General features: G+C 44.8%; 1 protein-coding gene across 4 annotated transcripts; it reads left to right on the top strand.

Moving 5' to 3' along the window:
- Positions 1-48: 48 nt before the first annotated feature.
- Positions 49-27,728, top strand: Cap1 (cyclase associated actin cytoskeleton regulatory protein 1). Of its 4 annotated transcripts, none has more exons than XM_036178114.1 (13): positions 49-280; positions 14,364-14,485; positions 15,357-15,457; positions 17,117-17,194; positions 19,091-19,234; positions 19,334-19,419; positions 21,136-21,241; positions 22,517-22,694; positions 24,575-24,759; positions 24,919-25,042; positions 25,178-25,260; positions 25,574-25,717; positions 26,674-27,728. In XM_036178114.1, the coding sequence occupies exons 2-13, from the start codon at positions 14,374-14,376 to the stop codon at positions 26,755-26,757; spliced, it is 1,425 nt and encodes a 474-aa protein (XP_036034007.1). In that variant the 5' UTR covers positions 49-280; positions 14,364-14,373; the 3' UTR covers positions 26,758-27,728. The 4 variants fall into 4 exon arrangements, with proteins under 4 accessions (XP_036034007.1, XP_036034008.1, XP_036034005.1 ...); XM_036178115.1 differs by having other exon boundaries at positions 14,361-14,485; XM_036178112.1 differs by having other exon boundaries at positions 49-299.
- The last annotated feature ends 258 nt before the right edge of the window (positions 27,729-27,986 follow it).

Raw genomic sequence — 27,986 nt, 5'->3', positions numbered from 1 at the left:
ACCAATCTGTAAACCCGCCCCTTCTCCTAGTCGCCCCCGCCTTGGGGGCGGAGCCCTCTCCCAAGTGCTCCTAGGCCGGAATCTCTCTCCGGTGGCGGGGAATGAAGGCGGAGTCACGAGCCGGGCGGCCAAACTTCTTCCTCTCTCCCGGGCTAGCGTTTCAGCCGGTGGTTCATTTCCGGTGGGGGTGCCGCGCCCAGTAAGGGCCCGGAAGTGGGTCGCGCGAAGACCGCTGGGCGGTTCTTGCCGGAAGTGGAGAGCGGCTGATCTCAGTCCGGAGGTGAGGCGGAACTCTTAAGGTGAGGGTTGGTGTCTGGTTAAGGATTGGGGTGGTCTTTGGGGCTCACCGGTTCCTGGCGTTGGTAATGGCCTTGTTATCCTACTCGTCTATGGGGAGCCCTGTTGAGGAGGCCGTGGTTCTTCGGCGATCCCGGGTTCCTGGGTGCGGTCCCTTGAGGTGGGGCCGGGGTACCAGATTGAGCCTAGAGATCCCGGGGAAACCACTTTCCTCTCGATTTCGCAGCTCTGCTTATCAGCTTCCGCTGAGGCCCGATTCCGTGAGACCTTAAAATTTTCTTCTGATCAGGTCTCGTTCCCATTGCACGGATGGGTAAATTGATCTCGGAGAAGAAAAGAGTCTGGCTTTAGAGAGAGGCTTCTAGTCCCAGGTCCTTCCCATGTTCATTTCCTTGGAAACGCACTAACTTGGGGTAGTTTTTCGATCTGGGCAGCTGCACATTAAAGGCTACCTGCTATGTGGAACTAAAAAAATAAATCTTTGGAATGCCTGTTGAGTTTAAAATAGTCTAGTAAGCCCTGCGTTTACGTTCAGTGAACTCCTCTTGTGAGTGCCGCTGTTACCAGGAAGCCAAGCTAATTTTATGGGAGGTGCTGTCCACCTCTGGATCTAAATCAGATGGTTCAGGTCGTATCTGGCCCAGTTGCCCAGTGCCTGTAGCCATAGGATCACTTATTTAACTTTTTTAAGCTTTGTTTTGTTCATCTTTCAAGTGGAGGTGTTTGCTCTTCTCACAGGGTTCACTTCAACGTATAACAAAGTCGTGTTTATTCTGTGTCAGCAATAGGGAAGATTCATCAGATACAGCTTTGAAAAGCCTTGTCCTTGTCCTCATGGAGTTAGCAGTGCAGAGGCAGCTAAGAAGTAGTTATACATGGTGATGAGGGTGCCGAGGAAGGATGTAGCAAGACAGTCAGAAACATTTTGAAAGATCAAGAGGGGATGGGACTGTTTTAGATAGAGGTTAGTATCAGAACTGTCAGCTGTAGCTCCTTGTATCACTTTCCCTTAAAGTGAAACTCCAGGGTTAGGACAGCACATTTATCATTTGTTAACCATTTATTGGACCTTACTATGTGAAACACCTAGTAGATAAGGCACTTAGCCCATGTAGCTAGGAATACACTTGTGGGGTGTACAGCTTGGGAAGGGGCCGACAAATCAAGAATGGCTGAGTGTGTGCACTGTGTGAGCACAGAGCTACTGGGACCAGAGAGGAGAAATATCTGAGCCACACTTCTAGGCATGTAAAGAAACTAGAAAACAGATTTCTAGGCAGAGAGTACCTTTGGTGGAAGGAGGGCATAGAGACTCGGGCATGTGAAAGACAATGACTCGTCAGCCTTGTTGCAGTTCTAGTATTCTTGGAGAAGTGGAGAAAATCCGAGGTGGCAGAGTCCAATATGGAGGCTAAAGAATTTGATTTTAGCCTGGAAGCTATGAAGGGTTTGAAAGGTTTTCTCACTAGGAGAATGGGAAAGGACCAGACACTGGGGTAGACCAGTATTTAAATAAAAGATGCTGCTGTGTCATCTTGAACTAGAGAAGGGAAGTGGAAATGACCAGGAAGGGTTGTGTTTGAGCAGTGTTCAACTGAAATTTGGCCATATGTGGTAGTGCATGGCTGTAATGTTAGCACCTGGAGTTTGAGGCAGGAGAATCACGAGTTAGAAGACCAGCCTGGGGCAGATATCAAGGCTGCAATCCAAGGAACTGGAGGCTTGTTATTTATGGGAGTGAAGAAGTAGTTGTAGTCTGGAAATTGCTGGTGTTCTGGCCTAAGGAACTGGGTGGTACCCTTCAGACAAGGAATATAAAAGACTCATTGGAAAGAGGAGTAAAATTGTGAAGTGACAATGTAAAACATCTGGAGCCTTCCAGGTATCTGTAGTCCACCCAGGCCAAGAAGTCCAATATGGTGGTCCAGCCGAAGAGGCTCTGGTCTGTACGGCTTAAAGAAGTACTCAAACCTGGGGTTGGGCAGACCCTGGGGGTGGGGGTGTCTGCCAGGCTGTTAGGGGCTTTTGGTGTCTAATCTGAGTGTCTTTGGATTTTATTTTGTCGGTGTCAGTTTGCTAGTTGGGTTGCTGTAGCCCAGCATGAAGAACTTTCTGTAGGTACTTCCTATTTTCCAGAAATACTTTGGAGGTCAGCTGAGTATAATTGATGACTCAGAGACGTTTAATAAAAGTGGTAGCAATAAAAGTACTTTAAAGTAAAACTTACCCTGCAGACTGAGAGGTGGATAGCACTGTAGACTCCCCCGAGTGCATCTGGCTTTGAGGAAGCAGTGTTTGTGAAATGTTTCCATCCTGAGGGGGACCTTTTTGTCCATGTTGTTGGTAGCGAATGCGGTTTTTTAGTTGTTTTTTTTTTTAATTTTAATTTTAACAGAGAGTAAGCCTTGAAAGGTACGACTTCTTTCAGTTTTCTGTGAAACAATAAATACAAGAGTCATTTTGCATAGAAAAGCAAATAACAAAGTGTTACTGGAAGTAAAACCCTTTGGTTTGAAATTTAATGCTGAGGTTTGAAATCTCAGGGCCATACACTGTATCTTACCCAGTGGTTGTGATTATTCCGATAGATCCCATCATCAGTTCATCTTCCATTAACTTTCTTCTGTACCTAACATTCCAGTTTCTGTACCGTAGTGAATCTTTTAAAGTTCTTTAAAGTGGATCACCCTTTGCCCATTTCCGCATTATTTTCACAGACTTCATACCCAAAAGAATCAAGTCTCAATTCCTTTTCCAACTTATGGTGTCTCCACAACTAGACTCCCACGAGTTGTATTGTGCTGTGTGGTATTTTGTTTTGTTTTGGAGGTGCTGGGTATTAGTCCCAGGGCCTCAGCTACCACTGAGGTGGAACACAGCCCCACTCAGACATTACCTAAATTAATATTCAGACTTGACGTTCTAATTTAGATTAGCATTTTATGTGAGTCATTTGTTCTTCCCTTATGCTTCTTATATTAGAACAGGTTTTTTTTCAGCCTTGGCACAGTTGACATTTGGGGCTGTCCTTGTAAGATGTTTGGCAGCATCCTTGGCTTCTATCAATTGGATGCTGGTAGCACTTCCTCAATTGTGACAACCAAAAATTGCTTCTTCTCTTCAGTCATTGCTAACTGTTCCATGGAGGAAAGAATTTCTCCTGGTGGAGAACTGCGTAAGACGACTTCACAGGTACTGGAGAGATGGCTCACAGTGCACAGGCCCCTATTGCTATGCATGGCCACCTCAGGTATATCTCTGACCCACACGGTGGAAGGAGAGAACTGACTCCTGCAAGTTGTCCTCTGGCCTCTCTTCACGGATTGTAGCATGTGCACATCCACACACAATAAGTGTAACAGACAACATGGCCATGGTTCTGTGGGGTCTTATTTCCTCATCTAAGGTCTCTCAGGAAGCTCTCTAGCTTCATTTAGTACGTTATAAGCATTTCATACTCTGTAACGGAGGAATTATTTGTTTCATTGAGGCACTGGGATGTTATTGTGCTTTTAAGGAAGTCCTTGGTTGTCTTCAAAGAGCTTGCCATGCTCTTGGCAACCCCCTGTTTTAAGTTAGTATTTTTTTTTTTAACATTTTCATTTCATGTGTATGTGTGCCCAAGTGTATGTATATACACCACATTTGTGCCAGTTGTGGGGGCCAGAAGGCGGCATTGGATCCTCTGGAACTGGTTACAGACAGTTGTGAACAGCCTGATGTGGGGCTGGGAACTCAGTGTCTTCTCTGAGAGCAGCAGCGCTCCTAACTGTTGGCGCCCCAGTCGCATCTTTTACTAGAGAAAGACCAATGGCTGGCAGGTACCAGCAGCAAAGTTTGTGTTAGTTACCTGGCAGGTTAGCAGATCTGTCTCTCCTGATCCTGTGGCTATGAAAACTCCCGCTTTGGTCATGTTGGTATTGCCAGCTTGCTTGGGTTTCGTGGATGGGGACTGTAGAGTTGATAGGTTTGTAGTTTCTCTGCCTTTAAAGCAATATAACTTCAGCATTCACCATGAAACGGTTCCTTCTTGATATACCATTATATAAACCCAATTAGAAAAACAGCCAAAGCTCTGAAAATATTCCTCAGCTACAGTGCAGCTTTGTTTGCCTTCTATTACCAGACATGTGCCAAACTTTTCCATTTGGCTGGAAAATAGTTGAAATGTTTAATGGAAGGAATAAGCAGCCTTGCTATTTTTGTTTGAGGTTCTTTTTTGGGGGAGAAGTGTTTTTAGTTCTTCCCCCTCCCCCCCCAGGCCATTACAATTCCTATATTTAAGTTAATTACAGACTTGGAATCACAGATCTTTTCATATCTCGAGTTGTAGCTGAATCATGGCTAAGGATGGATTTCATCTTTGAGTCCGTGTTTGTGAGCAGGGAAGGCTGAAATCAGGCAGAAATTGGCCGTGTAGTTGTTCGACACAGTATAAAGGAGGAAGTGACAAGGGCCTGCTGAGTGTTCATGATACTCTTTAGTGTAGGGGAGAGGATCCATAGCCACCGTTATCTGTTAGCCCAGACCACTGAACCGGCTGGTTCCCAGGTCAGCTTCCAGCTTTAGGCTGCAGCACTCGTTTCTCCTAACAGCCCCGGATCCCCAGCTAGGGGACCGAGGAAGGAGGGAACAGGAGACAAGCACTGAGACCGGTTGGATTCCTTCCCTCCCTAGAAGAGAGGCCTTTCTTCTCTCATCTAATCCTCAGGTGGCAGTGACTTGGGCCCTAAATGTCATTGGTTTCATCAGTGAAACCAAAATCTTAGGGAAGAACAGTGACTCCTGATTTGGGTTAGATTTAGATGACATCTTTACTCTGCAGAGTCAATTCTTTGGTTTCTGGGTTAAGCCAGCTGTCTTGGTTAGGGTTTCTGTTGCTGCAATGGAACACCATGACCAAAAAGCAAGTTGGGGAGGAAAGGGTTTATTCACCTTATACTTCCAGACTATAGTCTATCAATGAAGGAAGTCAGGACAGGAATTCACAGGGCAGGATCCTGGAGGCAGGAGCTGATGCAGAGGCCATTGTGAGGGTGCTGCTTACTGGCTTGCTTCCTGTGGCTTCCTCAGCCTGCTTTCTTATGGAACCCAGGACCACCAGCCAATGGATGGCACCAGCCACAATGGGCTGGGCCCTCCCCCATTGATCACTAGTTAAGAAAATGCCTTATAGCTGGATCTTATGGAGACATTTTCCTTAATTGAGGTGCCCTTCTCCTTAGATGACTCCAGCTTGTGTCAAGTTGACATAAAACCATCCAGACACCAGCCTACATGTAGGTATCTCCTATTAGCATGTCTAGAGCCTAGTCCCAAGTATTGCTATATTGTTAGGGAGAGAAGTAGCTAATATTTAGCTTTGTAGTAGCTTGAAAGAGATATACAGAGGATAGTGTTCCACCTCATCCCCCAGCCTCTTTTTGAAACCGGGTCTCACTATGTAGACCAGCTGGCCTCAAACTCAGATATCAGACTGCCTGTGCTTCCTGGGTGCTGGGATTAAAGGTGTTTTTCTTGTTTCATTCTAAAAAATTAGACCTCTATGTCAAAGTTTAGAAAAAAGAGGAATTTGCTGCAAAGTTCATCATTGTAATGTGATAGTTACTGTAAATCTTACATCCAAGTTTTTTTCCTCAGTGCATTTAGCTGCTCCCCATAATTAGGAGCCTAAGGTACATTCACTATAGATGAGTAGATAGATATTTAACCCTGAGTGAGCATCTTCATGTTATCACTTTTACTGCATTAGGATAAAGTCTCAACAAGCTTACAAAGCGAAGTCCAAGGGAAGCGTTTGAAGGTCAGTTGGGTTATTAAGACTATAGGCTGACTTGGACAGTTGCTTGCATTTCCTTTTGATTTGAGTCCATGACTTAGAACTCCCTGGGACAAAATAGAAACTTTTTTTCCTACCGGCTTAATGGCCTCCTGAGTTGTGACCAGAACTGCTGGAGTAACCCAGCCCATTGCCTTCTGTGAGTTAATGAATAGCAAGATGTTGGGATGGAGAGGTCGAGAGGTTGTGGACGTAGCTCAGTGGCAGTGTCTGTGTGAGGCCAGGCCCTGCTTTCTGTCCCTAGTACTGCAAAATACAGAATTAGGAGAAAGAAGCAACTTCGGCAAGAATCTCTAGCCATTTCTAGGTTGTCTGGGTTTCAGGCCGCAAAAGAAACTGCTGGAGAATCAAGCTCGTAGCTTCCTTCTGCCCTGCATGATGATGTCATGAGCTTTTCTTGCCAGTGACTTGTAAACATTATCTCTACTCTTGATCCTTTCCCAGGCTCTTTCTAAATGCTTACCGGACGTTTTTACTTAGGAGCTTCATCTTCTCTTCAAGATTCCATACGTTCAAAGTGGGACATCATGTTGTGCTAGCTAGAACCTGCTACTGCCTCGATTTATCATCATCGTTCTAAGGCCCCCATCCTTGTAACTCCAGAATTGTCTGTATCTCCCTTCTCTGACTGATGCGTGCTCTCAGTCAGGGCCACACAGTTACACTTGTTCTCTGTCTGGTTCACACTTGTTATGTGTGCCCTCCAAGGGCAGAGCTGAGAGCAGTGGGTGGAAGTTGTAGGGAGGCAAATTTGCCTCCATATAAGGAGTACTTTGAGCCGTCTGAATAGAATGGGCTGTCCCGAAGTCAGGGCTCCTCCGTCACTGAAGGAGCTTGGTCAGAGGCTGCCCAGCTAATTGAATAGAATGTGGAAAGGACCATTCTGGCATCCAGAGGTGATTTCTAGTTACTTAGTCCAGAGAGCTGATTCTATGGAAGGTAGCTTTTGGGCAGGGAAACCATTTTATCCTTTAAAAAAAGTATCCCAGCCCTTAATTTAGGTGCTAGTTACCCAGTTGCCTAAAGAGGACTGTTTGTAGGCTAATTGATAGTTTTCATTTAGTTTGAATGCTTAGGTATCAATTATTATGAGGATTGATTTTTTTTTTTTTTTTTCATTGAAATCTACATGGTGTCACGCCTTTAATCCCAGCACTCCAGGCAGAGGCAGGTGGATCTCTGTAAGTTTGAGGCCAGCAGTCTACACAGTGAATTCCAGAACAGCAAGGGCTACATAGTAGGACCTTTTCTCAAAAAGAAAAGAAAAGAGAAAAGAAAAAAAATCTTTTGTAGTAGCCTTCATTTTTTTTCTCTGAGCAGCTAGATAGATAAGTAACTTTACAAACCCTGTTTTTTAAATCTTCCATTCAAAACCCATTCTGTTTATCAGATAGTATCTGTAAATTCTTTGCTTTCTTTATCTTAGTCCCTTTTTCATTTCATCATCATATCAAGCCAGACACTATCTGGCTTCCCCTGGATATCTGACCTAGCTTGGTTAGCCAGCCTTATTTCCATACGCCATACCATGTGCATTCTAGGTTTTTTTTTTCTTTTTTTTTTTTAAGATTTATTTATTATGTATACAGTGTTCTGCATGCATGGCAGAAGAGCGTGCCAGATCTTATTACAGATGGTTGAGAGCCACCATGTGGTTGCTGGGAATTGAACTCAGGACCTCTGGAAGAACAGCCAGTGCTCTTAACTGCTGAGCCATCTCTCCAGCCTTTTTTTTTTTTTTTTTTTTAAATATAGCCTATTTCTATCACTTTTTTTTTTTTTTTAAATACCGGAGCTGAGAACCGAACCCAGGGCCTTGCACTTGCTGGACAAGCGCTCTACCACTGAGCTAAATCCCCAACCCCTCTATCACTTTTTAAAAAAAAATTATTTTTAATTTTATTTATTATTTTTGAGAAAATCTCATTATGTAGCCCTTGCTGGCCTGGAACTCATTATATAGACCAGGGTAGCCTCACATAGATCCCCCTCAAAAATAAATGAGCTTGTAAGTGGGCTTGGAGAGATGGCTCAGTTTATTTCCCTCAGACCCCATCCCCCCCAAAATTTAGGGGGCTAGAGAGTTGGCTCAGTGGTTAAGAACACTAGCTGCGCCAGGTGGTGGTGGCCCACACATTTAATCCCAGCACTTGGGAGGCAAAGCCAGGCTGATCTCTGCGAGTTCGAGGCCAGCCTGGTCTACAGAGTGAGATCCAGGAAGGACAGGCACCAAAGCTTCACGAAGAAACCTTGTCTCGAAAAACCAAACCAAATCACTAGCTGCTCTTCCAGAGGACCTGGAACTGTGTATAACTCAAAACCTAGGGGATCTGATGCTGTCTTCAGGCTTCTTTGGGCACGAAGCATACATCTACACAGACATACATGCAGACAAAACACACACACAATTTTTTTTTTTAATTAAAGGAAACTATAGTGTGTGTGTGTGTGTGTGTGTGTGTGTGTGTGTGTGTGTGTAAGAAGAGGATTGCTTGTGGGAGTTAATTCTCTTTCTGATTTGTGTGTCCTGGGTATTGAACTCAGGTTGTCAGGCTTGGTGGCAGGCACTTTTACCTTCTGTGCCGTCTTGCTGGTCCTAAAATTACATATTCTATTCTTTTTGTTTGTTTTTTGCTTTTTTGTTTTTGTTTTATTTTGTTTGTTTGTCTGTTTTTGGAGACAGGGTTTCTCTATTAGTTTTGGTGCCTGTCCTGGGTCTTGCTATGTAGACGAGGCTGGCCTTGAACTCTCAGGGATCCGCCTGACTCTGCTTCCCAAGTGCTGGGATTAAATATGTGTGCCACCACCGCCCACTTAAAATTACATATTCTAATAAGTGAAATTACTGCGATTTTTAGTTTTAAGATAGCTGTATATCAGTGTGATTTGTGACTGAGAAGGCAGGATTTATTTTTAGATGAGCATTATTTTTGTAAGCAAAGGATTATAAGAAGGAGGAAAAACACTTCCCCACAGAGTTGACAGGAAGAAGAGAGGTCAGGCCTGTTTTTAGATATTAGTAGGTAGGGTTCCACTCAAATTTGTTTATTCATCTATCCAAAGATCTGGTGTAACCTACTGTATTTTTAGCTCCTGTTAATTTTGTAATGTTGTATTTACAAAGACAAGCCATGATCCCTGCCCAGGGTGGCAAATTGCCTATAGGTTTCTTTCTTTTACATTTATTTATTTACTTATTCATTCATTTATTTATTATTTATTGTGTGTGTTTGTCCATTTGTCTGTCAGTCCATGTCCCTGTCTGTTTTCTTTTACATCTATGTATGTGTGTATGTATGTATGTATGTATGTATGTATGTATGTATGTATCTGTCTATCTATCTATTGTGTGTGTATTCGTGTGTGTTTGTCCATTTGTCTGTCAGTCCCTGTCCCTGTCTGTTTGCTTTATTTACATCTATGTATATATGTATGCATGTATCTGTCTATCTTTTTTTTTTTTTTAAAGATTTGCTTATTTATGTATATATAACTGCAGGCCAGAAGAGGGCACCAGATCTCATTACAGATGGTTGTGATCCACCATGTGGTTGCTGGGAATTGAACTCAGGACCTCTGGAAAAACAATCGGTGCCCTTAACCTCTGAGCCATCTCTTCAGATATCTGTCTATCTTATCGATCTATCTATCTGTCGTGTGTGTGTGTGTGTGTGTGTGTGTGTGTGTGTGTGTTCATCCATCTGTCCATTTGTCTGTCTGTCTGTGTCCCTGTCCGTCTGCACAGAAGCATGGAGGAGGAAGGACAACTTGCAGGAGTGTTTTTTCCCCATTATGTAAGTTCCAGGGATCTAACTCAGGTCATTAGGCTTGGTGGCAGATGCCCTTATATGGTGAGCTATCTTACCAACTCAAGCCTGTTGGTTATTAAATGATTTTAAGCCTCTGTGTGGTGATAGAGACAAGTGCACAGTGTCATGAAAGTACATAAATGGACATGATTTTTAGGTAGGTGATACCTTATCTGAGTCTTAAAGAGATAGGGTAAAGTGCAACCACGCTAATAAGTGAAAGAAGACATGGCTTTTTGTGGAAATACAAGTAAGTCTTGGTTGCTGTAGTGTGGTTAAGATAGGTGGAGTGAGAGATTAAACCAGGTGAGCACAGGTGAGAATGCAAGGCTAGCTTATGGAAAAGTTTATTTGGACTTTACCCTGAATGCTGTGGGAAATGCTGGAAGGTATTAATTAAAAACATGTTAATTTTATGGGCTGGGGCAATAGTTCGGTGAGTAAAATCTCACACTGCACAAACCTACTGACTTGAGTTTGATTCTTGGAACCCATGTTGAAAAAAATCCCAGATTCTGGATGCTGGAGCTCATATCTGTAATCCAGGCATTCTTACAGCAGGATGGGAGATGGAGGCAAGAGAATCAACCAAAGATCACAAACACAACGCAACCACAAGAGACACTGAGAGATACTGCCTCAAAACCTTCTATGTAGAAGGAGGGAATCAACACTTGAAAACTGTCCTCTGTGCCCCGCCCCCCATATCTACACAAAATAAAAAATACATCCTAATTACATTTGCCTTTGAGATGGATGAAGAAAAGGTATGTTGCTGAACTTAGGGGAGACTAGCTAGGAAGTTAATGGCAGTAACCAAGGTAAAGCCTTAGTGGGTTTGTTTGTTTGTTTTTTAATTAAGATGAAGGCAAGGGACATCTGTCTATTCTTAAGATATACAAAATAGAGGCTGTAGTGTGTTTATTTCAGATGGTGTTCCATGAAGCATTTGGAAGATGTAGGAGAATCAGGAGTTTGAGGCCATCTTGCCCTAAGTGAGACCCTGTCTCTACAAAACAAAAAACCAGAAAGACTACATTTGTTCACTATTCTATGGCTGACACTTTCCAAGTTATTAGCTTAGGTATTTATGTGACTGCCGCAGTGCTGGACCACTGAGACAGCGTGGACAGGGCTTGCCGGGGAGGATGGGGAACTGATTTCAGTTTGAGGTGCCTTCTGGATAGCCAGGTTTAGATGTCTAAATGGAAGCTGGATCCAAGATTCTGAATCCGGGAAGAATGAATTGACTTGGATATGCTGCTCTGAAGTCTTTAACAGATAGGTGCTTTTGAGTGGGCTGGGTGTGTTTCTACTTACTGTTGAAGGCCAGGGAGAAGTGGACCTGACCACCCTGAAGAGAGTGTAGAGGGTGACAAGTGTGTCTTGCTGAAGCGGTGGTTTGCACCTGTAATCTGAGCACTTGGGAGGAAAGTGGTATGTCATTTGGTTTGTCTTTCAGTCCCCTTGCTTCTGGACATTCTTTCCCATAACGTATCAAATCTCACTCTATTCCCACAAAACAAAACAAAAAGCACCCCAAAGCCTCAAGGTTCTATATTTGGTTAGTGGGAGGAGGAGGTTACTATAAATAATAGTAGCTTTATCCAGGTAGGGTGATTCATGCCTGTAATCTTAGCATGTGGGAGGTACAGGCAGGATGATCTGGAATTCAGAGTCATCTTTAATAACTTGGGAGTTGGAGGAAGATTGATTTTTTTTTTTTTTAATTTTGTGTATTTTCGAGTATCTGCATGTGAGTATAAGTGTGCACGGGGTCAGAAGTCGTTAGTTCCCTGGAGTTGGAATTACAGGTGGTTGGGAGCTGTCTGAAGTGGTGCTAGGAATAGAACTCAGGTCCTCAGAAAGAGAATTATAGTCTTTTAACACTGATCCATCTTTCCAGCCCCTAAAGCTGTTATGATTGATGAGTGTTCAGGGCTGGAGAGATGGCTCAGTGGTTAAGAGCACTGGCTGCACTTCCTGAGGACCTGGGTTCAGTTCCACCCACATGGCAGCTCACAGCTATCTATAACTTCAGTTTCAGGAGATCTGACCCCCTTTTCTGGCCTCTGTGGGCCATCTACATACATAATGCACAGACACACTTTTCGTGATATATTGTGTACCCCAATAAAGCTTGCCAGAGGATCAGAGGACAGAGCCGGCCACTAGATTAGACATAGAGGCCAGACAATGGTGGCACACACCCTTAATCCTTTCACATGGGAGGCAGACATCCATCTGGGTCTCTGTGAGTTCAAGGCCACACTGGGAAGAAAGCCAGGCAGTGGTGGCACACACCTTTAATCCCAGTACTGGGAAGCACACATGCCTTTAATATCCTAGGAAGTGACGACAGGGTGGAGAGAGGTATATAAGGTGTGAGGAAACAGGAACTAAGGTAGTTCAGCTGAGACCCTTTCAGGTGAGGACTCAGAGGCTTTCAGACAGGATATGTGGAGTTGGAGAGGTGAGGTTGGTTGTGACTTGGCTTTGCTTCTTTGATCATTCAGCTTTCACCCTGATATCTGGCTCTGGGTTTTTCATTAAAAAACTATCTAAGATTCAAACAACACACACCTGTAAGCACAACACCCATTCATGTAAAATAAAAACAAATCTTAAAATAAAATGAAATTAGTTTTCACAGCTGCGGTAGCATGTACAGTCCTACACAGTGTGTATTGTACTTTCTTATTAGCACTGGCTTCACTGGTTGCCTTTGTGTGTGACAGAGCATGTTCTACAACTGAGTGCTGTGCATGGACCCTAGCTCTAGGATTTAGTTTCTTCCCTAGATTAATAGTGTGGATTATATGTGAGTGCCCTGGTCAGTGCCCAGAACGGGACAGGGAAGCAGGGCGGCTATTGCTTTTGCTAACGTGAGGGAGAGTGGGTGTCTGCTGCCCTGGTCGCTTGTGCTTGTGAGGAGGGGTTGGCCTAGAGGTTTATGTGCTTCTTCAGGTCAGGAAACAGAAAGGTTGCTTTGATTTTTCATGATTACTTTTTTCTAACACTCTTAAATAACATTGGGTAACAAGTGACTGGGTCCAGAGAGATAGGACCTGCTCACAGAGGAGAACAAACAGGGATTGTATTGTCTGGCAGGCTGCTTATCTCCTGCACCGGGAGGCCAGTGTGGTAGAGGGAGAGATTCTGGCATGCTGTCTATGATTTCATGGAAGAATCATGATTGTGGGAGTCACTGAGTCCAGTCAGCTTCAGTTACTTGAACTACCGAATGTCTTGATGAATTGGAATGTAAGGCTTTAACTGAAATTCTACAGTCCCAGGTACCGTGTACAGGTGCAGATAGGTAAGGTTTCACACTTGGTGTATAGTCAGAGCAGCTGTCAGAGCCCTTGTCTCTCTCTGTGGTTTCTTCATACTATGTAGGTTCGTAAATATGTACCGCACACCTCCACCCTAACCTGCCAGATAGTGATCTAGATGGAAGAGTAGAGTAAGAACCAAAGAGATAACCAACACTTTCTCCTCTCTTGGAGCTTACTTTCTTTAGGATCTTAGACAGTGAATGAGGCCGGTTCAGGAAGGGACTCTGACAAGTCTATCACAAGCTTTCAGGTCTGTCGTCTCCTTCCTGGCTGCTTATCCAGACCCTACCCATTCTCTTTTGAGCCTGGCATAGATGGCAGCTTCATGATACCCTTATCTGGTCCCCTGCTGATGCATCCAGCCCTTCTGTGAAGCCCCATGCCACTCTGTGTGCAGCTTATGCGATCTTGGGCTTTCCCCTGTTTGTTGGGTGGTTGTTAGTGTATACGTTAAGTACCCTCGCCCCGCCGTCAGTAAAAAGTTGGCGAGGATAGTATTTATCCTGGTATGTGGTGTCCCACTGCAGACAGCAGGACCTTGGGGGTGGGGTGGAAACGGCATTAAACACGTAGCTAGGAGATTTGAAAGTTGGCATCTGTAGTAACTAGTGTGTGACTAGAGACAAATCATTGAATGTTACTAGGAATTAAATGTCTATCTTTAAGAGTGTAGTAATGGGTTGAGAGTTTGATGGAGTGCTTGCCTAGCATTGATGAAGACCTGGGCTCGCCCTCCATCCTCCAGAAAGGAGTATAGTAATTATTCCAAATAGTTGTAGGGAGGCTTAACCTGAGAAAATATGTATGACCATATTTTGTAAATTCTAAATCCCCACACAAATCTTTGTTAGTATATACTAAGTACTCAGTAGGTATTTGAATAAAAGATTTACATTAGTGAACACTTTTTCCTGAGTAGTTTTCTTACTTAATGAAGTCTGCATGGTTTTGCAAATTTTTTAGATGACTTTCCCACTGTATTTTATTACTAAATTATCCTGTTCCACAGCACTGGCATCCTTCTCACCTCATGTGGGTACAATATTAAAATCACACCTGACATTTGATCTGTTTCAGCAGGTGGAACATTATGGCTGACATGCAAAATCTTGTAGAAAGATTGGAGAGAGCAGTGGGCCGCCTGGAGGCAGTGTCACATACTTCCGACATGCACTGTGGGTATGGAGACAGTCCTGCCAAAGGTAAGCCGGGCCCAGCGAGGGGCCTTGGAGGTGCTGCTGTCTTAGTCTTTCTGTCCTGGGAGCCTCCCTCCCAGACTCACCATACGTACGTAGTTCATGTCCTGTGGACAGATAAGGAAGGAAGTGACTTGGCACAGGGAGGTCTGTGGTTAAGTAATTTTTAACACAAGAACTTCCTGCTTGTGTGATGTTTCTTGCCCTTTAGCAGAATTAACTTCAGTCAGTCTGTCAAATGACAAATGATATCAAAGTTTCTTATTTCTGAATGATTTGGCCAATTAACCATTCACCTATACAGTAACTGACACATAGAATGTTAGAGCTGAAAGGAATCCTGGAGGATCGTTCGTTGTGTTTATTTTCACTCGATAGATGAAGAACATTGAGCCTGGAGAGTAAGGATGCCACAGAGGCAGTTAGTGATAGTGTTAGAGACAGCTCTGCTGCCTGGCTACTACTCTAGTTTCCTGTGTACTGTGTCTCCTTGGCTTTCCACTGGTCAAGAAACATCTCCTGTCTGGGGAGATAGCTCAGTCCATTAAGTGCTTGCCAAACAAGCTTGAAAACCTGAGTTCTGATCCACAGAACCCACTTAATGCTGGACACAGTAGCATGTGTCTATAATCCCAGTACTCCTGTTGAGTCGGGAGACAGAGACAGGAGCCTCCCAGGAAGCTGCCAGGCTCATCAGCCAGGTGTGGCAGTTGTGAACAAGAAGGGATGCTGTGTCAAAGGAGAAGGCAAGGACAGAGACCTGAAGTAGTCCTCTGACGTCCACATATGTGCCAGCTCACACATCGCCTGCGCATTTTTTTAATCCTTCTGTTGCACGACTGATTCTTCCTATTGTGTGTCTGTCTTCCTTCCCCAGGAGCCGTTCCATATGTGCAAGCATTTGACTCACTGCTTGCCAATCCCGTGGCAGAGTACTTGAAGATGAGTAAGGAGATTGGGGGAGATGTACAGAAACATGTAAGGATATGGGGTCTTTCTTTTCTTCCTGTTCAAGGCCTGGCGGGTTTCTTCACATCTCCTTAACCCTCAGCTAAGCCCTCTGGAGCCTCCTGGCTTCTTTGCTTCTACCTGCATTGGTCTGGGCACAGAAATGGTTCCATTTTCCTAGGCCTCCTGTTTCTCTTACATATTCTGTGTGTTTCTTTGATGAGAAAGCTTATTTGTTCATAAAATACAGCCATGTTCATCTTTGTGGTGAAGAATGTGTTAGCGGTCTTCATGTTACATAACCAAGTGGAGGGTGGGCTTATTCAAAAGAATCCTTGTCCTGACTTAGCATTTCCAAAAGCATGCTTGGTAGTTATTAGTTATGCTAATATGGGTTACTTTCACACTTACAGAAACCAATAGGCAGTGACAGATGCCTGTCCACCCACGTCCCTTCACGCACTGCCTCCTACACTGTTACCACCACCTGCATCCCACACTCACATATACGTTCTGCATCTCTTTTGGGGCCCAGCACCTTTCTGCTGGTGCACTGAGTGACCATTTCTAAACAGTAACCACATTTAGGATTTCTAACTGGCCCTGAGCCCCTTACACACTAGCTGTTGGCAGTGTACGAGAGCTCTAAGCTCTCTGGAGTAGTGCTGAGACTTGCCAGTGGTGGGGGAGTGGTGTTATATTTTTACTTCAGACAGTTCTGTAACATTTGAAGAAGAATTAAAGAAATTTTAAAAAATTATTTTATGCATCCAGATTTTGCCTGCATGCACATCTGTATACCACTTGTATGCATGGTGCCCTCAGAGGCCAGAAGAGGGCATCAGATTCTCTGGAAGTGGGAGTTGCAGATGGTGTAAGCCCCAGTGGATGCTGGGAATTAACTCTGGGTCCTTTGGAAGAACAGCTGCTGCTCTTAGCTGTTGAGCCCTCTCCAGCCTCTTGAAAACATTTCAAAACGTATGTCACTTTTCTCTTTGAAAGTACAAGTCCTGCTGCATGTAGGAGCTCCCACCTGTCTTCCTAGTCTGGGGCTAAGGCAGGAGGATGCCATAGTTTAAAGGTTTGCTTAGGCAGGCTCTACAGTAAGATCCCCATCTCAAAACATCAGAAGGTAGAGTAAGGAGCTGGAGGGCTGCTGCTGTGGCAGATGGCCTGAGCTCTCTTCCCAGCACCAGCATCAGGTGGTTCACAGCTATTTACGGCTCCAGTTCAGGGGATCTGACACCTTTTTATGGCCTGCATTGGGATCTGCACACAGTGAGTTATATGCACACAGAGATACATGAATAAAAATAAAAATAAATTTAAATAAATTTATGTAGGGCTGTGATGTATTAATAGTTAGGTGGTGGAGCGTTTGCCTAGCCTTCACAGAGCCCCTCACCCAACAAATCCCAAAGCACTTCATGTGAACTCACTAACCTGCCTTCGCCTAAGAAGGCATAATTATCCTCATTTCCAGCTCTGGCTATTTGTCTTTGAAAGTTCCAACAAGAACAATAGGAAATGTGATTCTGGTTTCAGTCCCCGGACTCTAGAATACTTGAGGCAGATAGCATGGAGGGCTTGGAGACTGTCAGGACCTGTGACATGGAGGTTTCAGGTTCTACTTGATTAGGACCTCTCCAGTGTCATGTGGCATGGATAGCTGATTGTTTCCTCCTGCAGGCGGAGATGGTCCACACAGGCCTGAAGTTGGAGCGAGCTCTCCTGGTTACAGCTTCTCAGTGCCAGCAGCCAGCCGGTGTAAGTTCATTACTACATGGTTTAGTTTGTCCTGTTGCTCAAGGCAAACAGAAATTTCCAAGAGGCGGTCACAACATGCTGTACTAGACCTATCATACTCGTAATTAATGTACAGTCATTCCGCATCAAGTGCCCTCGTGGGAATGTGCCTAGGGTAGCTCCGGGTCCCTGGTGGCTTTTGTTTTCTGTCATTTTGTCTATAACTTGAATTGCCCCTGGGACGCTGCTGCCTCTGTCAGCAAACAGGTGGTTCTGGTGTTTTATAATAGGTGGGCAAGGCTGAGGTGGAGCGCCCAAGCCTCTGGAACTGTGACTCAAGCCCTTATCCTTTACTGATCTCAGAGTCTTCCTTTAACTTGTACTTCAGCATTGTGTGCTACAAGATGTGGAAAGCTAAATTAGAGAAATGAGAGTTTTCTCAGAAGGAAAGGGTCTTCTGTCTTAGGCTTTCCTAGTCGTAGAAGATTATAAAACAAGTCTTCCTGCTAAAGCTAAAATTAAACACTTGATCCGTGTCAAGCCCAAGTAATGAGAAAATAATGCAGGATAATTGAAATATCTGCTTGAGTGATGAGAGTTTTATCTAGATGTTTTCTCCAAGCTCATACTCTCCCAAATAAATAAAGCAGCTGAGACATTGTCATGTTTTAGACCAGCGTTAGCAAAGCTATGGGTTACAACCCAATCTGACCTGTCTCCCATGTATGAAAATGAAGTTTTTTGTGTGTGTTTTGTTGGCTTTTTTTGAGACAGGGTTTCTCTGTGAAACAGCCCTGGCTGTCCTGGATCTCGCTCTGTAGACCAGGCTGGCCTCAAACTCACAGAGAACTGTCTCCGCCTCCTGAGTGCTGGGATTAAAGGCGTGCACCACTGCCCAGCTGGAAATGAAGTTTTCTGGGAATAAATATTTACCGACTAGGCTTTTAGAGAAGTTTTCACACTTCTCATTAAACTGTGTGCATGTAGGATCTGAGAACTGACATGATTAAGAAACCGAGTTTTGAAGGGAGAATCAAAAAATGGATGAACAAAAAGTGGCAGCATCACTGACTGCATTTGAATCACCCGCTCTCTATTCAGCAGCTGCTGTGTGGCTCATGGTACATGGAGGACCAAGGAGAACTCAGACAAAGCCCTTGCCTTTGAAAACTTAACAGGAAAAGAAAAGCATATTTACACCAGGCTTGGTGGTATACCTTTAATCCTAGCATTTGGGAGGTAGAGACAGAAAATCAGGAGGAGTTTAAGGTCATCCTTGGCTACATAAAGACCAGCCTGGGCTGCATAAGACCCTGTCTCACAGAGACACAAAGGAAAGGAAGAACATACATGGGTCCAGTGGTAGTTTGCAGTGCAGTGTGTGGTGTGATGCCAAGACTGGTTTTATTTTCACATGATATGGAAGCATGCCATGGCTGGGGTAGCAGGGCTGCTCATGGAGCATTTGGATAGGTGGAAAAAGAGAATATAAGTCAAGAGACAAAAATAAAGTGGCATCTTCTATTAGGGGGTCAGAAAAGAGACGAGTGGTCTGAATGGTAGGCTTTCCTGCTATAGAATATGGATCTTGAGCACAGAGTCTCTCCTGAGGAGTTGAAACTGTATGCAGAGGAAGGATGTGAGCAGTATCTTAGCCACATGATTCAAGGCAGGAGGGATACAGCATTCAGCTGTGTGCTCACAGTAGACCATAACAAATTCTTACATCATCAGGCGTTTTAGCACATGGTTATAATATCAACATTTGGGAGGCTGAGGCAGGAGTATCCTGGGGTCTAGACTACATAGACTATTATCTCTAGAGAGGGGGAAAGCTTGCCTTCAGAATCAAGAGTTGATCAGCACATGTAGCTTTTATAGAAATCCAACAGCAGTCATTTCTCTCATCTCTCCTAGAATAAGCTCTCTGATTTGTTGGCACCCATCTCAGAGCAGATCCAAGAAGTTATAACCTTCCGGGAGAAGAACCGAGGCAGCAAGTTCTTCAATCATTTGTCAGCTGTCAGTGAAAGCATCCAGGCCCTGGGCTGGGTGGCTCTGGTAAGAGGGAAGCGGGGTGGGGGACGAGGAGGACACTAAGCAGGGCAAGGAGTTCCAGCTGCAGAGGCCCTCAGTCACCGACTGCTTCTTCCTCCACAGGCTGCAAAACCTGGCCCCTTTGTGAAAGAGATGACTGATGCTGCCATGTTTTACACAAACCGAGTGCTCAAGGAGTACAAAGATGTGTGAGTCTTGGGGCAGGACAGGTGCCGCTGGCTGCCCCTGGAGGGCTTGTGTTGCCGTTCTCACCACAGCGCTCCTCTGTGGGAAGCTCGGTGGACCCCAGCTCATAGTGCACTTGCCAGCAGGGACTAGTTCCGCTCCTCTTTCCTTTTCCACTCTGAATGGCAGAGGCTCTTCAGCTTCTTAGTCCTTAGTCTCCCAGGTTTAGGGGTTACGCTGGAGGCAACGCGGATTAATTAATGCTCTTGAAGTTGCCCCCCCCCCAATACTGTATTATTATTATCTGTTTTGGTGTTTTGCCTGTGTGTAAATATGTGCACTTCGTATATGCATGGTGCCTTCAGAGGCCAGAAGAGAGCTTAGGATCTCCTGGAACTGGAGTTACAGATCTTGTGAGATGGCGTGGGTGTGGGAATTGACTCTGGGTCCTCTGGAACAGCAGCCACCACTCTGAACCACTGAGCCATCTCCCCAAGCCCAGAAGTTGCTTGTTTCTATCAGATTTTGTTCTTGTGTTGTTATGTCTCAGCAGTGGTGCTGTGGCAAAGGGTCAGTGGGACTTAACTAGAAAATGACCTTGCACATTTACGTGTTCAGATAAAGTGACAGCAAGGCTGCCTACCAACACCGGTGTTCAGTAGGGAGTTACTGCGTTCTAACCACATAATCCTGCTCGTCCCAAGTGACTTCTTTCTCTGTTGCTAATTTTGAGCTGGAGTGACTACAGTTCCTAGCTCTATAGCTGTCCAGACCACCATCAGTCAGTAGACATTTGTTGACTAGTTGTGTAAGAAATAAGCCTTCATTTGTGTGAAATGTGTCCACAACACCACACACTTCGTTAATCTTTCTAGCAGCCTGGAATTACCCCATACTCTGCTTGGAATTTACCCTATCATTTTATAGCTGACGAAACTAGGTCTTGGGCTGAGTAATCACAGAGTCTTCCAGCTACCATTTAGAAAGAGAAGGGATTATTCTAGACACAGTGCAGTGTATCTTCTATAACGAACACTGATTGTTCCTTTTTTTTTTTTTTTTTTTTTTTTTTGGTTTTTTTGAGACTGGGTTTCTTTGTGTAGCCCTGGCTGTCCTGGATCTCACTGTGTAGATCAGGCTGGCCTTGAACCCTTGAACTCTGAGATCCACCTCCTCTACCTCCTACCAGTGCTAGGATTAGGTGTGCACTACTTTGCCCAGTTTTTTGTTTTTGTTTTTAAGAAAAACATCATTTGGCATTGGGAATTTAGCTCAGTGGTAGAGCACTTGCCTAGCAAGTGAAAGGCCCTGGGTTCGGTCCTCAGCTCCAGAAAAAAAAAAAAAAAGAAAAAGAAAAAGAAAAAGATCATTGATGAAAGGCTAGAGAGATGGCTCAGGAGTTATGAGCACTGGCTGCTCTTGGGGAGGACTCTCCTTTAATTCTCAACACCCACATGGAGGCTCACAACCATCTATAACTCCAGTCAGGGGGTCCAACACCCTATTTTGGCCTCCTCCGGCATCAAGCATACATGTGGTGTACAGATATACTTGTAGGCAAAACACCCACACACATAAATTAATTAAACTATTAATTATTTATAAATTAAACTGTTAATGATAGAGAAGCTGTCATTGAGCAGAGCCTAAGAAATGTCCCAGCAGAAGGATGTGAGCCCATGGGCAGGAGGGGTCTGGAGTCACTATCATATTCTGAAATTCTTTTTTAACTTTCCCAGGGATAAGAAGCATGTGGACTGGGTCAAAGCTTACTTGAGTATCTGGACAGAGCTGCAGGCTTATATCAAGGAGTTCCACACCACTAGCCTAGCCTGGAGCAAGACGGTTAGTGATTCTTTCTTCTCTCTCTTCCTCTCCTTCTCTCTCCAGGATAACCTTTGAACTTCTGATCCTCATGCTTCTGCTTCCCAAGTGCTGAGATTGTAGGTACATCCTACCATAATAGCTTTTAAAGCGTGCTGGGGATTGAACCCAGGGTTTCAGGTACATCCCCAGGCCTGCATTCTAATTGGTTTTACTAAATACTGGTCAGGGACAGTGATTGGTGCTGGAGGATAGATGAATGAGTCATACTATCCCGGCTTTCAAGGAATTAAAAAATACAGATAATAAATGTGCATCTGCTCCCTTATGTGCACACGTGAGTGCATGCACACACAGGCTACAAAAACAGGGCTGTGGGAGTATACTTAAGTTGGTAGAGTGTTAGCCTAGCATGCAAGGAGCTCTGGGCTTAATTCCCATGATGTCACACGTATGTGTTAAACAAATCCATGAGAGTCCGTTAAAGGGTAACAAGGATTTATTAAGATATAAAATGGGGAGAAATACACTTTCAGATACAGAACAAAGTAAACAGCCATCATTGGCCTCCATTCTGCCCAGTGGTGGGGGTGGGTGGTCAATGGAAACAGCCTTCTGGTCTCCGACCATCTCAAGAGAGACCGAATGCATGCCCCCTCCTCAATTTTAAGCAGTTATGTACCCAGAGAAAACCACACCCCTACTGGGCTGGATACCTCAAGGTTATTGGTGGAGCAAATTCCCATAACACGTGTGTTAGTTACCTCAGGAGATGGAGACACGAGGATCAGGATTTCAAGGCCATCCCTCTGCTACATAGTAACTTCCAGGCCAGCCTGGGATACATGAGACCCTGTCTCAAAAAAGAGAAAAAAAAAAAAAGTATAAATAAGTACATCAGCCCATATCACAGCCAGTCTGAATCTATTTTTTTTTAAAAAAATGGAGAGACGGGGCTGGAGAGATGGCCTAGCAGATAAGAGCACTGACTGACCTGATAGAGGACCTGGTTTTGATTCCCTAGGCCCACAGGGCGGCTCACAATTGTCTGTAACATCAACCCCCTCTCTGGCCTTCCTGAGCTCCAAGCACACCTGTGGTACATGCAAGCAAGGTACCCACACACATAAAATAATAAAAAAGTAAGTTAAAAGTAAATGAAGTTTAAAAAATACAAAGATAGACCCCTATTATAATTACTAAGCTGAATGCTATAATAAATACACAGAGCACAGAAATAAAGAAAATACAGAGGATAATGAGAGGCTGACTGTATTCCCTGCACTTCCTGTTCAGGGGCCTGTGGCGAAAGAACTGAGTGGATTGCCATCCGGACCCTCTGTGGGATCAGGCCCACCTCCCCCTCCACCAGGTCCACCTCCTCCCCCAGTCCCTACCAGTTCTGGCTCCGACGACTCTGCTTCCCGCTCAGCACTGTTTGCACAGATTAATCAGGGGGAGAGCATCACACATGGTGAGTATTTTGGCAGGAGCAGTTGTTAAAGCAAATTGTTTGGATTAGACTTCATCAACCAGATACGGCAGCTAGTCTAAACCAGAACCCTGGGTTGCATGTGGGAACATTCATTTGGGATGTCACTTGCCTTCAAGTTACCCAAGGGACATCAAACCTGAGTTGTGATTGAAGGGTCAGTGAGCTGGCTCATTAGGTAAAGGTGCTTGCAACACAAGCAGGGTAATCAATCCCTGGAACCCACAAAAATGGAAAGAGAGCTAGCTGACTGTCGAGTTGTCCATGCACAATGGATGAGTCCCTCCTACCCACAATGATAATTCTTCATAAAAGAGCAGCTGGCTCAGTGATAGATGATTGAGTGTAACCCCTGAGACCCACTTGGTCCTCTGACTACCCTCTCCCTTCCTATAATAAATGCAGAAGTAAATACTTCATTCTCAAGAGCAGAAATGAAACTTGGGTAATGACAGTGGGAGTCATTAAGTAGCATGTCCAGGGCACCTTCTTAGCCAACTCAGTGCTGACAGTTTTCCCAGAACCAGGGCCACATAGTAAGTACCACATGGTTTCTGAAGTCATTGTGTTGGGATGCTAACCTCTCAGAGGATGTATACTTGTCACATGGGTAATTTGCATAAGAAGGACCTATTGTTAGAGAGAAAGTAGACACTTCTATCCCTAGCTGGTGGAATTCTAAATTGCACAACCCTTCATTTCGAATGTAGTCATAAAAATAAGTAAAACAGTCTTACATTGTTGCAGAAGCCTGTAGTGGCGTGGTTAGGGAAAAACCCAGCATTAAGGGAAATGGCTGTTGGTGTGGTGTATCCTCTTGATCGCATACCGAGCAGCCATGTAATGTTTAAGGGGCAAACAAGCTAGTATATAAGTGCCACCTCTTAGAGCAGCTATGGGGATGCATAGATCCAGTCCAGCGGAGGAAGGTGGATCTCACCACCCTCCCACCAGCTCTAAGTGCCCCCCGAAAACAGCCTCCAAAAAAAGCCGTGGTAGAGCCACACTGCTGCTCCCTTTGGGTTTATGTAGTCAGCATACTTTGGACCAGCCTGCTTACTAAGACTGTGTAATCTTTCTTTACCACCCGCCAAAAGCTAAAAAGCATGAGAAAGTGTTCTAAAATTGATATTAATTAACTAGATCAAACTTGTTGACCATCTGTATGGCTGTAAGGAGATGAAACAGTGTGAGTAGGCAGAGATGAGGTAACAAGGAGAGCCAGTCATAACCTCTGTTACCTGAGCTCCTGGAAGCCAGCTCGGTGAAGCTCATTGTGTGGCACACAGGGACTGAAAGGAGAAGGGGCGGGGGCGGGGGGAGGGTTCAGGGGACAAAAGAGGTAACGGGTGAGTGTGATCATAGTCTATACATGTATGAGAACGTCACAGTGAAACTGGTATTGTGGGTAAGAAATACATAGTAACAAAAAAGTAGATCTTCAGATGCCAGCCAACCCGATTAGGAGGGGAGCTGTATGGGAGGCTTTTCTTGTACTAAATTTTCTTCACTGTGACGTAATTTCCCCTTTTTGTTAGGACATACACACATATTCTGTGTGTGTACACTTGAGACATGCCTTTCTAGATCTGTTTTTGTGCATTCACATATTCTTGCTCCTTCCTCACCTTTGACATGCACAGTTGGTTTTTTTGTTTGTTTGTTTGTTTTGTTTTAAATAAAACATATAACCTAGAGGATAAGAGAACTATCAAAGCACTTCTCAAAACTGCTTGCAAGATGGCCTCTCAAGATGGCGGTTGAGTTCTTGCGGTTTCTGCTGAGGACTAGTGATAGCAGATCTCAGCCCAAAGCTCTGGTGTGAAGAGCAGGAACTAGGTAGCTGTTGTGTGTTCTTCCAGCCCTGAAACATGTGTCTGATGACATGAAGACTCACAAGAACCCTGCCCTGAAAGCTCAGAGTGGTCCAGTTCGGAGTGGCCCCAAACCATTCTCTGCACCTAAACCCCAAACCAGCCCCTCCCCCAAACCAGCCACAAAGAAGGAGCCACCTCTGCTAGAACTGGAAGGCAAGAAGTGGAGAGTGGTGAGTCACAGGAGCTGGGCCTCCTGGGAAATGGAAGGAGGAACGATGCTTCATGCAGGATTTAGCTGAAGAGTGCAGGGTCTGGCATGTGATGGAGAACAAAGGTTGGGGGTGAGGTACTGTTTTTGTTGTAAGAATTGTGGGGTGTTTCTTCATCAGGAGAACCAGGAGAACGTTTCCAACCTGGTGATTGAGGACACGGAGCTGAAGCAGGTAGCTTACATCTACAAGTGTGTTAACACGACATTGCAAATCAAAGGCAAGATTAACTCCATTACAGTAGGTGAGTCCTCCATGCTGCCCTGGAGGCAGGTCCTGACCTAGAGCCTGAGAGGCCTAGAGCCATTTTCCACATCTAAATTCTTACCTTCTTGTCCTTTGTAGTTACACTGTTGATCTGCTTCCTTTCTCCTCCTAGATAACTGTAAGAAGCTTGGCCTGGTGTTTGATGACGTGGTAGGCATTGTGGAGATAATCAATAGTAGGGATGTCAAAGTTCAGGTAACTCGATATCTTGGCTCCTCCTTTTGGTCCCTGAGGAATTAATTGAGAGACACAGCAGACTCACAGATGGTCCTTGGGCAGGAATCTGATGCTCCAAAGTCTGTAAGCTGAGCTGGTTTGGATGTGGCAGAAGTTGGCTCTTCAAGGGAGCTCTTTCCAGGACCTAGCCCAGCCCACCTGTTCCCAATAGCTGTTGTGTACTGGGGGGCTTTTGTGAAGTAGTGTAATCACTTAAAATAGTGAAAATTCTCTCCACAGCTTAGTCTACCCTTACCTGCTGGAACTCAGTTGTCTTGGTTTTTCTCTACAGGTGATGGGAAAAGTGCCAACCATTTCCATTAACAAAACAGATGGCTGCCATGCTTACCTGAGCAAGAACTCCCTGGACTGTGAGATAGTCAGTGCCAAATCTTCTGAGATGAACGTCCTCATTCCTACAGAAGGCGGTGATTTTGTAAGTAATTTTTTTTTTTTTTTTGTCTCTTGTATTCTAGGCTGGCCTAAAGCTCATTGGTGATCCTCCTGCCTCTGCCTCCCAAATGCTGGGATATCGCCATATAGCACAGGGTTGTTTATTTGCTGCTGAAGATAGAACCCAGGTCTTTGTTGCATGCTAGGCAAGCACTCTACCAGCTAAGCTATATCCCTGAGGAGTAAGACATTAAAAACGGAAGAAATAAGCTGAGCCTGTCGGTATACACCTGTATTCCTTGCACTCAAGAGGCTGAAGTAGAAGGAGGTGGAGTTTGAGGCTAGCCTGGGCTAGTAAGACCCCCATCTCTGAATTTGAGAAAAGTATTTGATGGGACATTTGGAATTCTGTAGGTAAATCCCAACAATGTACACAGAAGCCAGGTAGGTAGTCCTGTGAAGGGGGCTCCATGGGAGGGTCATTCGGCCTTTCTTAGCTCACTAAGAGTCAAGAGTCCTGGGCCCCTCATCAAGCTGGTGTCTAGGGCTGTCTGAGCCTGTCAGGATCATAGCTCACTAGAGTGAGCAGTGCAGCACAGCACAGCACAGCGTGGCTGCTGGGTTGGTTACGTTTGTCTCAGTCCATCCCACATTGCTCTAAGGTTAAGTGGAAGCCAAACATTGGCAGAAGTGTGAAATATAAACAGCCCCAGGTCATTTTAGAGGCAGGATTCCAACGTGTTACCTCCTAAGTTGGTTGTTTTTTAGATTTGTTTTATGTGTTTGAGTGTTTTGTCTGTATTATGTAGTTGCACCGTATGTGTGACTGGTGCCTAAAGGTCAGAAGAGGGCACCAGGGCACCTGAACTGGAATTATAGATTGTTGTGAGCCACTGTGTGGGTGCTGGGAATCGAATTCAGGTCTTTGCAGAAGCAGCCAATGCTCTTAACTGCTGAGCCATCTCCATCCCCATCAATTTGTTACCTCTTTTTTTGCAGAATGAGTTTCCAGTCCCTGAGCAGTTCAAGACCTTGTGGAATGGGCAGAAGTTGGTCACCACAGTGACAGAAATTGCTGGATAAGCAAATGCAGTGGGTCCTGTGCCCTCTCCCTTCACACCATGGGATACATCTTTATGGAGACAGTTCTTTTCTAGATTTCCTCTACCTTTCTGCTCTTAAACTGCTTCTCTGCTCTGAGAAGCCCAGCTACCTGCCTTCACTGAATATACCTCAGGCTGAGATTGGGGCGGGACAGCAGGTCAGTGGATCTTCGGCGGGAAGCGCAGCTGCACCACAGTCCGTACTTAAGAGCTACAGGCCCAGACTGGGGCATTGAACCTTTCAGCTTTGGGGGTCATTCTACCAACAAACAGTCCTTGGGGGGAAAAAACATCCTGGAAACAAACTAATCTAACAGTGAGCATGGAGGTAGCAGGAGTTGGTGTGGTCCCATTAGGTCCTATCCAACCTAATTTTTCATTGTTGAGAAATGCGCCAGAGTCGCACTGGACCAAAGGCCAAGGCTTGCCACTCGGCATTCCAAGCAGACTTGTTTCCTAAAAGCATTCCTTCATTCTGCATTCCACCCTGGGCCAGCCTCCACCACAGAGTATCAGGCTTCCCCTTTTTGAGAAAGTCTTAAACCTTCCCCCTCTCCCCAGGATGACTACCTTGGTTCCCATGGGGACAGATTCCAAGGAGTCTGGCGTTCCTCTTCCCTGCCAGATGCCTGTCATTGCCTCCACTCCTCCTGCCTGTCACGCTCAGCAGCTTAGGGCCTTATTGCAGGCACCTGAGCAGGACCAAGACCTCCACTGCTGGCCGATTAGGTCTTGATTCCCATAGGACTCTTGCACAGCACTGCTATTGTAAATCCCAGCGCTCCCTCTAGGACAGCTGACCAAAATATGCAACGTCTTTTTGTTTTGTTTTGTTTTTGGTGGGAAGAGAGATTGTCCTGTGACTTCTGCCCATTTCCTGAGGCCTGTGGAAATAAACCTTTATGTACTTAAAGTTATACAGAAAATAGAATAAAGTTAATACCAAACTTGTTCAGTTACTCACCTGATCTGTACTGAGATGTAAAAATACTGAAGATGACACACGGGTAAGAAACTACTCTTTATTTTAGACAGCCTGGTAAAGTTATCTTCACATCCTCCTGCTTCTTGTCCTTAAACCTCATCTTTTTATTTGAGCAGCAGATTTAAGAAAAGGAAAAACTGGCAAAGGGTGGATTCTGCGGTGCTAACAGGGTGCCTTCATGAAAACAATCACTTGTCCAAACTAGATAGGAATCATCTAGAAAG

Source organism: Onychomys torridus, chromosome 2 (genome assembly GCF_903995425.1).
Source record: "Onychomys torridus chromosome 2, mOncTor1.1, whole genome shotgun sequence".
NCBI lineage: Eukaryota > Metazoa > Chordata > Mammalia > Rodentia > Cricetidae > Onychomys > Onychomys torridus.
This window is presented reverse-complemented; position numbering and strand designations above follow the sequence as displayed.

Coding starts and splice junctions, on each gene's coding strand:
- Cap1 (XM_036178114.1), top strand. CDS start 14,374: ATGGCTGACATGCAAAATCTTGTAGAAAGATTGGAGAGAGCAGTGGGC. Junction 15,458..17,116: donor GGGGAGATGTACAGAAACAT/GTAAGGATATGG, acceptor TTCCTCCTGCAG/GCGGAGATGGTCCACACAGG. Junction 25,261..25,573: donor GTAGGGATGTCAAAGTTCAG/GTAACTCGATAT, acceptor TTTTCTCTACAG/GTGATGGGAAAAGTGCCAAC.